The 13,738-nt window shown below is 40.7% G+C and overlaps 1 protein-coding gene across 2 annotated transcripts in view; it reads left to right on the top strand.

The window, feature by feature from the left end:
• Positions 1 to 13,738, top strand: part of herc2 (HECT and RLD domain containing E3 ubiquitin protein ligase 2) — a 49,656-nt gene that overhangs the window by 8,723 nt on the left and 27,195 nt on the right. For both annotated transcript variants that reach the window (XM_017423450.2, XM_037974063.1), the window contains exons 7-32: positions 333 to 474; positions 1,199 to 1,303; positions 1,416 to 1,587; positions 1,930 to 2,103; positions 2,478 to 2,666; positions 2,799 to 2,950; positions 3,189 to 3,346; positions 3,456 to 3,569; positions 3,650 to 3,901; positions 3,982 to 4,175; positions 4,261 to 4,461; positions 6,278 to 6,506; positions 6,625 to 6,749; positions 7,447 to 7,625; positions 7,709 to 7,893; positions 7,970 to 8,125; positions 8,223 to 8,408; positions 8,539 to 8,715; positions 10,173 to 10,276; positions 10,363 to 10,513; positions 10,598 to 10,812; positions 10,901 to 11,033; positions 11,211 to 11,338; positions 11,485 to 11,680; positions 11,777 to 11,910; positions 12,112 to 12,288. In XM_017423450.2, the coding sequence (XP_017278939.1) occupies positions 333 to 474; positions 1,199 to 1,303; positions 1,416 to 1,587; positions 1,930 to 2,103; positions 2,478 to 2,666; positions 2,799 to 2,950; positions 3,189 to 3,346; positions 3,456 to 3,569; positions 3,650 to 3,901; positions 3,982 to 4,175; positions 4,261 to 4,461; positions 6,278 to 6,506; positions 6,625 to 6,749; positions 7,447 to 7,625; positions 7,709 to 7,893; positions 7,970 to 8,125; positions 8,223 to 8,408; positions 8,539 to 8,715; positions 10,173 to 10,276; positions 10,363 to 10,513; positions 10,598 to 10,812; positions 10,901 to 11,033; positions 11,211 to 11,338; positions 11,485 to 11,680; positions 11,777 to 11,910; positions 12,112 to 12,288 (4,328 nt within the window). The remainder of the gene's footprint in view (positions 1 to 332; positions 475 to 1,198; positions 1,304 to 1,415; positions 1,588 to 1,929; positions 2,104 to 2,477; positions 2,667 to 2,798; positions 2,951 to 3,188; positions 3,347 to 3,455; positions 3,570 to 3,649; positions 3,902 to 3,981; positions 4,176 to 4,260; positions 4,462 to 6,277; positions 6,507 to 6,624; positions 6,750 to 7,446; positions 7,626 to 7,708; positions 7,894 to 7,969; positions 8,126 to 8,222; positions 8,409 to 8,538; positions 8,716 to 10,172; positions 10,277 to 10,362; positions 10,514 to 10,597; positions 10,813 to 10,900; positions 11,034 to 11,210; positions 11,339 to 11,484; positions 11,681 to 11,776; positions 11,911 to 12,111; positions 12,289 to 13,738) is intronic.

The raw sequence follows: 13,738 nt of genomic DNA, 5'->3' as shown, positions 1-13,738 counted from the left end.
CCAGCTGTCATAAACAAATACTTTTCTATCTGCAGCCTGTCAGCTCATTTCTTAATCCCAAAACAACTCAGTAATATTTTCTTTCTTTAAAAATGTTACTATTGAGTTTGAATTTGTTTTAAACTAAGCTATAGTGTACTTGAACTGTATCACTAAAACATATGTTAAGGATATTGTGCTGCATCAAGAAAAACACGAAGCACTAATAATGCTTTCATGCATATTTAGTATTCTTGGCGAGCTCCACAGTTTATATTGTGGATAACCTCTCTATAGTGGAACTAGCAGCTCTGCAGTGAAATAAAACAGGAGATGTTTGTTCTTCGGTGCAGGAGATGATGCAGATCTTTGCAGTGAACTTCTCCAGGAGTCTCTGGATGCTCTGCGGGCGCTGCCGGAGGCCACGCTCTTCGATGAAGGAACTGTCTCATCGGTGTGGCTGGAAGTTGTCGAAAGGGCAACGAAGTTCCTGAGGTTTGTAATCCTGAGGAGTTGTTACATACTTATGCTACAGAGCAACAATGATTACCTGACAGAAATCTATTTGTGCAGCAATTAAATGAACTTAAAAGATTGACTATTTACAACTGCTAGCTTCTTTGATGTGGTTGTTCTATTTTTATCACTTCATTTTAACTTTGGTTTTTGGAATCTTAATCTTTTTGTTAAAGATTGCAGTTCTGACATTTTGAAGTGGGGTTCTGTAGAAAGGTTATGAACAATTAAAATGTTTTCGATAGCTCTTTGAACAACAAAGCTTTGGTGTGACAGGACTGATGAGCTAAAAGCCAAGACCAAATGTGTTTTGTTGTCCTAAAACAACTCTGCTAAATTTCATAGCGGTTCATGCAAAAGCTATTTTATGAACCTTAACACTGCAGATGGTTTTTAAATTACAGTTATTTTGGCAGAAATATTATGGTATTCCTGCAGGAAGTGCTGCAGGCTTCACAGGAAGTGCTGCCATTATTTGTTTGCAAATCACCACAAAACTCCATCTAAAAAAGAGTGTATTGCAAAATTGACAACCCTGTAAAGGGTTCACATGAACCTATAGAAGTTTTGAAGATTAAAGCTGTTTCAAGACAGCAGCAATCATCATAGTTTTCTTGGCTGCATTCATTTCCGCAGAACACCAAGATGTTTGTAATATCCCTTTACATGTAGATAATAAATGTCTTGTTTCCTTTTGAACCAGTGATGTACATGGAAATGCCAGCACCAAAGGTAACATTCCTCTTCAGGACCAGCACCTTGCTCTCGCCATCCTGCTGGAGCTGGCTGTACAGAGGGGCACTCTGAGGTAACGCTGTACCTCCAAAATTCCTCTCATTTGGATTTTTTTTTTGTTAAATTATGGTTAATATGAAGTTCTTCCTTTTGTCTTACTTTGGCTTATCGTTATGTCCTTGTAGTCAGCTGCTGTCAGCGGTCCTGTTACTGCTACGTCTGTGGGATAACGGCACCAGAGAGATGGACAACGAACGCTCCACACAGGGGACCAGTGCTCCTCTTCTGCCCCTCCTGCAGCGTTTTCACAACATACACAGCAGCAAGGAGGAGGCTGTTTTGGAAGAAGATGCTGAGGTAAAACATCTAACAGCTTGAAAGTTCAACAACTTTGGAATATAAATCTGTGATGGTATGAAAAGATCTTAATACGAAAAAACCCCAAAAGAAAACAGTGAATTTATTTTTACATGAGCCCAATAAACATCATGTTTTGTCTCGTTCTTTTATGTTCACGCTACTAAAATAATGTTTCATCCCAGATAATGTCGAGACTGAAAAAGTCGACACTGTTTCTGGACAAGATTGACAAAAACAGCGAATAGATCAAAAATATTAAACGAAACCCTTTTGACTTGTCTGCTGTTTTCTGACTCCTGTCTGCTTCAAGGTAACAAATGCTTTGATTATCATTTTTAGATCCTCGTGGCCCCCCTCAGTCCTAATGAGAGTTTCCTGCGCTATCTGACGTTGCCTCAGGACAACGACCTGGCCATTGATCTTCAACAAACAGCTGTAGTGATCATGGCTCACCTGGACCGCTTGGCTTCTCCTTACAGCCCTCCACACTGCAACTCCCCCTCCTCACACAAGGTGACGACTCATCTTATTCTTATAATATGTCAGTGCTGAAGAACTTGTTTGGTGGTAATATAGCTACAGTAAAACTAATATTGAGTGTAATGTCATCAAAACGATTGTTACCATGTTTCTCAACACAACTGTTTTATGTGCCTATAAAAAATAACATATTTCACATTAAATATTTTTATTTAGCTGTTATTACTCTGTATTAATTTGATTTCACTTTGACCTTAAAGAAAGCCAATATTTATTGACCTTTATTGATTTATGACAGCAATAAAAGCATAAAACATCCAAGGGGGTGAATACATTTTATAGTCCCTGTATGTGGATTTGATAAAGAGAAAATTCTAAACCAGCAAACTGCTGCTCTGTTATTCCAGGGGACCCTACAAGAAGTGATGGCCTGGGGCCTTTTGGGTTGGAAACTATACGCCAATGTCAACGGACCCATTCAGTGTAAAGCTCTGTCGAGCCTCGGGGTCACGCAGGTGGTTTGTTCTGAAAAGGGCTTTCTCATCCTGTCCAGCAGTGGTGCTGTTTACACCCAGAACTACAAGAGCACAACCCTGGTCAGTTCTGTCGCTCGAATATTTTCTGCTTATTAATAGACTTACTTCTAAAAAAAAACAAACAAGGAAATCGTTTGTCCTTTCATGTTTGCTTTGATTCCATATTGAGTGACAAAGTAATGTGTTTAACAGGCTCCTATGCTCGTTTATGGTCTGAGCTCCAGAAAGATTATGAAGGTGGCAGCCCATCCTGATGGGCAGCACTACCTCGCCCTGTCATCCAATGGGGAGGTGTTCTCGTGGGGCTGTGGTGACGGGGGCCGCCTTGGACATGGAGACACCACGTAAGCGACAAGAGGAAACCGTACCTTTTTAAATTTTCACAAAGTCTTATTTCAAACTTGTCATATGATGTAATATTTGTGGCTTTTAAAGAACTGACTGCATTTTGAGTTGGAAGTAAAATCTGTTCCTGATTACATCCTACAAAATCTGTAGTTCCCTATTATTGACCAGGAATGTAGCTGTAAGGTTTTCCTTTACTTGCCACATCTTTATTTCATGTTTTTTTTTTTTTTTCAGTTATCTTGAAGAGCCCACAATGATTGCAGCCTTCAGTGGCAAACAGAATGGAAAGCACGTGGTACATGTTGCTTGCGGGAGCACATACAGTGCTGCGATCACAGCTGATGGAGAGCTCTTCACGTGGGGCAGAGGGAACTATGGTCGACTGGGTCATGGTGAGCTCTGTGTGAACGAAAGCTGCTGGATACAGTCGCTTCTTAAATAAAAGCACTCTTTTTCTTTTTTCATTATCTAAAATGAGTGTCCCCTTGTGTATTTTTCTAGGCTCTAGTGAGGACCAGACAACACCAATGCTAGTAACAGCTCTGAAAGGACACAAAGTGATGGATGTCGCGTGTGGAAGCGGGGATGCCCAAACGCTTGCTGTGACTGAAAATGGTTGGACTAATTATTTTGGTTTTATTTTGATAATGCAGACTGAACAGGGAGGACTCATATTTGCCATCTTGTTTCTGCAGGTCAGGTTTGGTCCTGGGGAGATGGAGATTACGGTAAACTGGGCCGAGGAGGCAGTGATGGATGCAAGACACCCAAGCTGGTGGAGAAGTTGCAGGACCTGGATATAGTGAAGGTGTGCTGTGGCAGTCAGTTTTCAGTAGCTCTCACTAAAGATGGTCAAGTGTACACCTGGGGAAAGGGAGACAACCAGCGTCTTGGTCACGGCACCGATGAACATGTTCGCTATCCAAAGCTGCTTGACAGTCTGCAAGGTGAATGGACTACAAAAAACAAGGTGTTTCTGGAATATTTCAGAATAAAAAGTCTAATCGCTGTTTATATTTTCAATCAGGAAAGAAAGTGGTGGATGTTGCGGTCGGATCCACACATTGTCTAGCCCTCACTGATGATGGAGAAGTGCATAGCTGGGGCAGCAATGATAAGCTACAACACTTTGATACACTTTTTTCGAACAAGAAACAGCCCAAGGCCCTCCCAGGGCTCAACTCCAAACACATAGTGGGGATCTCCTGCGGCCCAGGACAAGTAAGACAACAACTCCCACTGCTGATTTAAATGTCCTTACAATGATGGAAACCAGGCCTGACTCTTTCTGTTTTTGTTGTTGAAGAGCTTTGCCTGGTCGTCTTGCTCAGAGTGGTCTGTTGGCCTGCGTGTGCCCTTTGTGGTGGATGTTTGCTCCATGACCTTTGAGCAGTTGGACCTCCTCCTGCGGCAGGTCAGTGAGGGCATGGACGGCAGCTCTGACTGGCCTCCACCTCAGGAGAAGGAGTGTATGGTGGTCACCACACTGAACCTGCTAAGGCTCCAGGTGGGAAACACTCTGTCAACAGATGATGTTCTCTCTTTGATGTGAAGTAGTACCATGATAAAATAGTTTTTATTCGCCGCTGACGAAGGAGAAAGTCAGGCGATAATGTTTTGTCTGTATCTCTGTGTGTGTGTGTGTCTGTTAGCAAAACATTTCATGTACCACTGGAAGGATCTTAATGAAACTCTCAGAAAGTAATCATTATATATACATCTGCAACTGATTACCAACAACCTAATTCAAGCTGGCCACCACAACTAATTGACTATAAGAAACACTAAAATTGATATAGCTCACTCAATTTTATGGATATTGAGCTAAACTTTGGTGTAGTGGTAGCTGAGAGTCATCACCAGCACATACTTTGAGCACTACACATTGCACAAGATCTATGCTTAAAACATGCTGGTATAAATTCTCAGTCACCCAGGAAATGGCAAATCCTCCTTCCAAAAAAAAATAAATAAATAAATAAACAAAACAGCTGTACTTGTGTGGTTAAAGACATTTCATTTCCCATCCAAGGACCTTTCTCAATTCTTAACTGTAGAGTCAGGAGTTCCAATCTTTAAACTGCAGGAAATGCTCAGTTGTGCAGCTGGATTCATATATAGATTAAACTTTAGGGTCTTTGTTTTCCTCGCTCACTAAAGTGATGCTTTGGTGTGAACTAAAGGGATAATAACCTGGACTCCATTTATTTGCGAACAATCTCTTGAAACGTTATAGATTTTCCAATGTTTGTGAAAATGTTACACGTGCACACAGTAACACTGTGATTGCAATCGATGTTTAGACGAGAACGCAGAAAAATATTTAATTTGCTGTAGTCTGTAGGTCACTAGCTGTCCTACAGACTACAGCGTACAGACATACAACTTACTTTTTGTAATTCAACTACACATGCATGTGACTTTTGCATCTTTCAGCCCTCCTTCTTCGCCTTACAGGCCCGTTTAGTATTTGTAGAATGTGAGAAATGTGTCTCCGCTGGCTCAAAAATCGGCGTCGCACATACCGTACATGTTCTGTGTCAGAAGCTCTTATAAACGGAGAACAGTGAGCAGCACAAACAGCACTCTGCTATTCGCGCAAGTGCAGAAAAACTATAGATTGCAGCCATTTGTAGTTCACATGTAGGATTTCACACTGATGCTGTGAGTTTCCGAAAACTTTACCTTGAGCTACACCTCAAGGATAAAGGACACTCTTTTGTGCAAAAAGCAACTTTAAACAAAGAAAGAGGTCTCAGGTTTCAGCTTTCTAAAACTTACAATGGAGCATTAAGCCTGATACCATTTTCATTTCATTTTCACTCCAATCAACACCTTCATTTATGTGACCAAAGCATCTCTCTGGTGAGACGGGTAAACAAAGACCCTAACGGCTCTCCAGTGGGATGAGAGTGAGTCCAGTCTGTATGTGAATTTAATTTGCATAAGTAACACTTCCCCTAACATTATCCAAGGGGGTTACCTCCTCCTATAAAGGTCATGGTATTTTATACAAAAACAAAATCACCCTTTCAGTGGCAAGCTTTAGGAGTTTTATCACTGTAATCACATTTTGACAATTCACATTATGAGGGTTATGTTTGAAAATGTCAATTTATGGACTTTTTTTTTTTGCTAAAAGTACTTGAACATTAACAATTGCATGATTGGTAAAAAGACAGGCGAACAAAATCAACAGAATCAATGCAAAAAAACCCAAAACAAACTCAGATATGTCATCTTGTTGTTCTAGTAGATTTAACAGTGATGCAATTTACTGCTAGTTATTGATTTAGTGTTTAATCTTTGCTGTTCCTCCTCAGCTTCATGCAGCCATCAGTAACCAGGTGGATCCAGAGGAGCTGGGCCTGGGGCTTGGCAGTGCACTGCTTAACAATCTCAAGCAAACTGTGGTACTGCTTGCTAGTAATGCTGGTGTGCTCAATACTGTGCAAGCAGCTGCCCAAGCTGTGCTGCAGAGTGGCTGGTCAGTGCTGCTGCCTACAGCTGAGGAAAGAGCCAGGGCGCTGTCCTCTCTGCTGCCTAACGCCGGTGAGTACATATCACAACATCAGAGGGCGCTGATGTTGACCACCACTCATATTTTTATTTATTTTTTTGATAACATGATTAGAACCGAGATAGAGATTTTTATTGTACTTTTTTCTAGCATCTGGAAATGAGATGAGTGTGAGTCCGGGACGACGCTTCATGATTGACCTGTTGGTGAGCAGCTTAATGGCAGATGGAGGGTTAGAATCTGCGCTCAATGCAGCCATCACTGCTGAGATACAGGTCAGTGTGTTCACATGCACGAGACATCGCCGCTGTTCTTTTTCGCACAAAGTGGTATACTTTTGCCTATTTTTTTCTGTTGCAGTAACACAGTGACAAAAAGGTGGCTGAATTTAAGCCACCCTTAACTTTAAATTGTAACTCCCTGGATTTAACATAGTTTTCCAGGAACAAAAATTCCCTTGTTTATTTTTAACTCAGATCTAAGAAAAGTTATTTGATGCTTCAACTTAGTATTGTAGGTAAAGTTTTGAAAGCAGAAAGTTTAAATGGTGCTATTATTAAATCATTTAAGGGGCTAAAGATACTTCATGGAGCCTTTTTGTTTAGTTTTGGATGATATTCCACCTGATAGAATCCCGAACATGTTGTGGAAGTGTCCCTCAGTCGTTCTTCTCCCACACATATGTGCATAGAGACATCAGCAGGGGTCTTTGTCCCACAATAGTGGTTGAGACACAACAAAGGAACAACACTAGTTATATCATTTACAGTAAACCATATCAACAAGGAAATAATCATTTTTGTCACAAAAAGCCATAACATCCAAGTCTTCAGTCTGGCCCAGACACTTTATGGTTTCTAATTTATACATCCCAAAAGTATGATAATTCCTAAGGCATGTGATATATGAGTCAGTTGTGTTGATCCATGGAAGGAAGATTTAAAAAAATTGTTTTTGGTAATTTTATACCAGGATATTGAAGCCAAGGAAGCAGCTCAGAAAGAAAAGGAGATTGATGAGCAAGAAGCCAACGCCTCCTCCATGCATCGTTGTCGCACCATGCTGGACAAAGACCTCATTAACACAGGCATTTACGAGTCAACAGGGAAGCAAAGCCTGCCCTTAGTTCAGCTTGTACAACAGCTGTTAAGGTATCTGTTTTCGCCATTCACCAACATTTCTTACATTAGTTTATCACTGCCTACTAAGAGACTTACATGTTTAAATTCTACAGGAACATAGCTTCTCAGACCATAGCAAGGCTAAAGGACGTCGCTCGCCGCATCTCCAACTACTTAGAGGCGGAACATGTCAGCAAGGAGCGTTCTGCGTCTCTGGATCTGCTTCTGCGTTTCCAGAGGCTGCTGGTCAGCAAGTTATACCTGGGTGTTAACAGCACAGAGGATGTTAATGGATATGGTAAGACACTTAGTTCAGTTCAGACCTTTTCTTCAACCCACCAGATTTGTTTTTCAGTCTTTGTTTTTCTCTGCAGATCCTGAGCTTCTGGGTGTTGGCTCCTTGCTGAAAAAGTACATCGCCCTGTTGTGCACTCACATTGGAGACATCCTCCCTGTGGCAACAAGTATTGCATCCACTGGTCGCAGACATTTTGCCGAAGTTTCTCGTGTCATTGAAGGAGATCTCACTGGTAGATTCCCTCCCTCAGTGTCTCTGCAGTATAATTTGCATGTTTACCTTTGAGAATCTTGTGAGGCAGTTTTATGCCTTGTTATTTTGTGTATTAGGAGTCCTCCTGCCTGAGCTGGTGGTGTCCATCATCCTCCTCCTTACCATTGATGCTAAACTGATGCAGGAGACCGGTTCTATCCCTCTGCTGGCTGGACTCCTGGAGCACTTGGACCGTTTCAACCACTTGGCCCCAGGACATGAGAGGGATGATAATGAAGACTTGGCCTGGCCAGGCATTATGGGTACACCACCATCTGCAACTCTCATAAGCAGATTTAGTAGATTTAAGATTTTAAATTCTACAATGACTATTAGTTCCTTTTCACAGTGTTTTAATTTTGAAGGTAATTAACGTCTCTGTTGTGTTGGCAGGGTCTTTCTTCACAGGGCAGAACTCCAAGAACAATGAAGAGGTTTCACTGATCCGAAAGGCTGACCTGGAGAATCACAACAAAGATGGTGGCTTCTGGACAGTAATTGACGGGAAGGTGTATGACATTAAAGACTTCCAGGCTCAGTCCCAGTCTCTAACAGGGAACAGTATCTTAGGTATGAATAAACAATCAATTTAAATTGAAATATGTTGTATAGAACATATTTTTGAAAGAGCATTTTTCACCCTGCCTGATCACTTTATATCTAATTAAGGGTGACAGTGCATAAATACTGAAGCAACCATATTAATATTCAACCGTTAGTCTGCTCCTCTGGCTGTTTTTGAAAAAAAACATGCAAATATATATTGAAATGTGTAGTTTGATTGGGAAAAGCTTGCTAAGACAACGCAGAGCAAGGCAAGGCAGCTTTATTTGTATAGCCTATTTCAGCAACAGGGCAACTCAAAGTAGTTTACATAAACAAATAACATTCTGACAAAGGGCAAAAGAACAATAAAAGCACATAGAAAGATAAAGTTTTAAGTTACAGACTCTCAAAGAAAAAAAACATTTCATAAAATTAAAATAAAAAGCAAGCTCTGATTAAGAGCTGCAATAAAAGATAAAAGAATATAAAATGCAGCATAAAATCCAGCAGCGAACAGGAAGGTCTTCAGCCTCATTTTAAAGGAACAGTCAGATTGGTCCAGTAGTTTTCTGGGTGTTTTTCTTCCAAATATCTGGTGCATAAAAGCTGAATACAGCTTCTGCATGTTTGGTTCTGACAGAGAGCAGATTTGATCTAGACAACCTCAGAGGTCTCATTGATTCCTAATGCAGCAGAAGATCACAGATGCATTTTGGACCCAGACTGTTTAGTGCTTTGTAAATCAGCAACAATATTTTAAAATCAGCTCTCTGGGCGTCAGGAAACCTGTGTAAGGACCTCAGAACTGGACTGATGTGATCGACTCTCTTGGTCTTTGTGAGGGCTCGAGCAGCAGCGTTTTGGATCAGCTGCAGCTGTCTGAGGGATTTTTTTTTAAGGAAGACCAGTAAATGTTAGGATAGTCATGTCAGCTAAAGATGAATGCATGGACAAGTTTTTCTAAGTCCTGCTGTGTCTTCAGTCTTTTAATTCTATAGCTATATTATCAATGTAGCAAAAACTTGTAAAAATATGTTTCTGGTAGACAACTATAGGATTTTGGCAAAACACATGCAAAAACACATTTTTTTTCTATAATTTAAACAAAAATTGACGTGTGATAACCAGAGGCCTCTGACTCTTATGTGTGTACTACCTACAGGTTTTCAGCTGAGACAGTTTGGTTGAAGCTTACTTTCTACTGTGTTTCTGTCTGCCTGTCTTGTGAAGAATGTTGTCATGAGTGAGAAACACAGACCCTAATGAGCCACTGGCAGCAACTTTAACATTTCTTTTGATCTTGGTTGTGTTTACACAGTTTGTGTTTACAGTTTGGACCTCAAAATGTCAGCATTATAAAAGAAGTATTATTAGAGTATTACCAAAGTTCATAATTATTACTGGGCTTCATAGAAGAATGTTGATTGGTTGGTTCTCTTAATGTTTTTTTGCTGCTGAAACCAAAATGTCATCTGTTACAGCTCAGTTTGCAGGAGAGGACCCTGTGGTTGCTCTGGAAGCTGCCCTACAATTTGAAGACACAAGGGAATCTATGCAGGCTTTCTGTGTTGGACAATATATGGAGGTACTAACCATCCCATCATAGATTCTACAATTCAGACTCCTCTTTAGTAGATGGTTCCCCTTTTGATATTGTAACATTTTTTACAGCCCAACCAGGAGACCGTCACCACTCCAGATCTCAGCAGTCTGTCCTCTCCTCTTATTGACACGGAGAGGAACTTGGGGCTGCTGCTGGGTCTTCATGCCTCCTACCTTGCCAAGAGCACCCCATTGTCGCCAATGGAAATTGAATGTGCCAGTAGGTTGAAAGGCTTAAAATCAACAAGGCTAAAAAAAAATATGCATGCCATTTTTGAATGATTTTTATCTGTTCTGTGCACAGAATGGCTCCAGTCCTCGATATTCTCTGGTGGCCTTCAGACCAGTCAGATCCACTACAACTACAACGAGGAGAAGGATGAAGACCACTGCAGCTCCCTGGGTACAACCACTCCTGATAAGGCCAAACTTTACTCCCACAGGATAACCCTCAGCGACCACGCTCAACCTTTCCTGCAGGCCATTGCTGACAACAACACTCAGGACCACACTGTGAAGGTACAAGCAAGACATAATTTCCTGAACAGGTCACATGAGGCAGATTGGTAATCTTTGCATATTTTGCTTTTTTGTTGTGATGTTCTAGGATTTCCTATGCCAAATAGAGCGTTGCTGTAAGCAGTACCATCTCATTGCACCCATCACCTTCCCACCTGAGCATCCTGTTGAGGAAGTTGGCCGCCTGCTGCTCTGCTGCCTGCTCAAACATCAAGACCTGGGTAATTTAACAGCTAGGCTCAAACTGTTTATCTAAGAAGGAATTATAAACTTGTTTTTTCTAACTTTGTCATGAAAATTGTGTGTTCATCCTTAGTGTTTGTCCTAAAATACAAAGAAACCTTTGTACATTTGTATTAGCTCTGCACATATTTAAAATAAACCCTCTGCTGTCACAGGTCATGTTGCCCTCTCACTTGTCAGCCAGTGTGCCTTGGGTGTGGACCAAGGAAAACAAAGGTCCCTCCCTAAATCTGTGATTGACGTATGCCGTATGGTCTACCAGGCAAAATGTTCTCTAATCAAGGTAGGATTTCCACTGACATCTGCACAAAAGCAATAAATTAAATAAAATCCTCACTCATCTACTTCAGTAGGAAACAGAAAGTTTATTTCTGTTATAAAAGCTAAGAATGAAGCTTTTAAATTTGGATCTACTTTGTTGCCCTTTAGACCCATCAGGAACAAGGTCGCTCCTATAAGGAAGTGTGTGCCCCCGTTATCGAGCGCCTACGCTTTCTGTTCAATGAGTTGCGTCCAGCTGTGAGCAACGACCTGTCAATCGTGTCCAAACTGAAGCTGCTGAGCTCTCAGCCTCGATGGAGGAGGATCACACAGAAACTTATCCGGGACCGAAGGAAAAAAAGAGGTGGGGTATTTTCAACCTTCTTCAGCATGAAGGATTGTTATTTTCATGTTTAGGTAGTGTTAAATATAATATATATAAATATATTCCCATTTTCAGTGCCTAAGAAGTCAGAGTCAGCTGACATTGAAGAGCCAAAGCTGGAGAATGAGGGGACCAATGAAGAAGAGCATAACGTTCACATCAGCCCCACTCCTGCAGACAGGAAATCACCCACTGGCAAGACATCTAAGGTAGATTAACTGGGCTTGGTCACTGATGAATAATAACGTTTAAAAATAGATTATAAAACATGCCAGCTTTATCAAGAGCTGCCCTTTCCCTCACCTTTTTGACATCTCTAATTTCTGAGAGCATCTTCTTTATTTGGATGAATTTCTAAATACTTTTTCTACATTGGTGTAATGAAGTATAACAATGTTGTTATTCTGCAGCAAGACAAGTGGCAGCCACTAATAAACACTGTAGCAAATGTCCAGAGGTACCGGTGGCTGAAACACAGTGTTCCTGGGGCCTTTTCTCAGTGCAGCCTCATGGGCACCATAGTGGAATTTGCACTTAAAGAGGAACCACTTGACGTAGAAAAGATGAGGAAGTGTCTTCTTAAGCAGGTGAGTTCCAGATTATGCAGTTAAATACAAGACGGAATAAATGTTTTATTTCAAGACTTGAATGATTTACCACAAGATGGCTGTAGAAGTTGTGGCGATTGCCATGTTTCGGTATTTTTCAGCCGAGATGCATGCCAGTTGAGTGTCAGGTTTACTTCTAACGCATTGGTCACAGCATCGATTCTACACAGAAGTATGGACAATCTACCTTAATATTAGGATATTTAACAGGTGAAAAAAAATGTGATTGTGTTACGATGACAACTTGCAGTGGACTGGATTTGCTAGGCAACAAGTGAAAGCACTGTGCTTGAATTTGATATTTGATGTGTCTGAAGAAAAATAATTGGGCAATTGTAAGGTTCTGAATGACTTTGACATGGGTCAAAATGTAATTGATGGACAAAAGTATGCGTTGGACAACACTTGGGTTTTGCCCATTTGTGGATGGTTCTTTTACGTGTCCCACATACCTGAACAATAGCTGCTTTTGGACCAAACAGGTCTAATGACTCTCCTAGGGTTATCAGGGCTGTTGGTACCACTATGGAGCGGTTACAAGGACCTTTGTGTTTATTTTTGCAACTCAGCTGATGGTTAGTTACAGGTGGGCCATTTAAAAATCTTAGACAAAATTAGAACATGTGGCGATCTGTCAAAGCAGAGTAATCATAGTATCGTCTGAATGGGATATTCAAGTGATAAATTTATTTATTTATGTGTTTGTCAAATGTCCACTGTACTTGGCACAAGTTGGCAAAATTACACAAACTGAATAAAATGTGATTTTAAAAAAATGTGATAAAATTGTGATTGTGAATTTTTACATGATATACTTTTGCTATATTTCCATACCTGTTGTGATTGTGTCCGCATTACTCAAGCTTGTGACATTCACCAAAAACGCTGGAGGACTATAGTTGGAGCTGTGTGTTCTGGTTCTTTGGTTCAGTTTTTAAACTGGAGTTTGAAAGAGTGCTATGAACATTCAGACAAAGGGGTTATTGGAACCAAGACTCATTTGACAGATCAGTCTATTTTGTGCTGCACACATTCATGTGTTCATAGCAGACACATCAGTGAAAGTTAAGTAGTTTCTACTTCAGCAATGTGAATGTGATTTTAATGGTGTCTGCGCTGCAAGTAGGGCTGCACAACATTATCAAAAACATGCAATTTCAATATTGTTGTTGAATATTGCAATGACTATATCAGCTCCAATAAGCCCACATTTTTCTCACTTTCTCTGTTTTTCTTCTTATCACGATGCCAATGGGCACACTCTACGTGCTTTAGCATTTTGGCCCAAAATTGCTGTGGACATCTAGAGCAGTGGAGGTCCATTTGATAGCCAAATGTATTATTGGCCTGCATGCAGTTTGTGCCTGCAGTTTATTGCAATCCTTTGCGATGCTAATATTGCAAACATTGATATTGCAATGATGATAAA

This window comes from Kryptolebias marmoratus, linkage group LG24 (assembly GCF_001649575.2).
Source record: "Kryptolebias marmoratus isolate JLee-2015 linkage group LG24, ASM164957v2, whole genome shotgun sequence".
Taxonomy (NCBI): Eukaryota; Metazoa; Chordata; class Actinopteri; order Cyprinodontiformes; family Rivulidae; genus Kryptolebias; species Kryptolebias marmoratus.
This window is presented reverse-complemented; position numbering and strand designations above follow the sequence as displayed.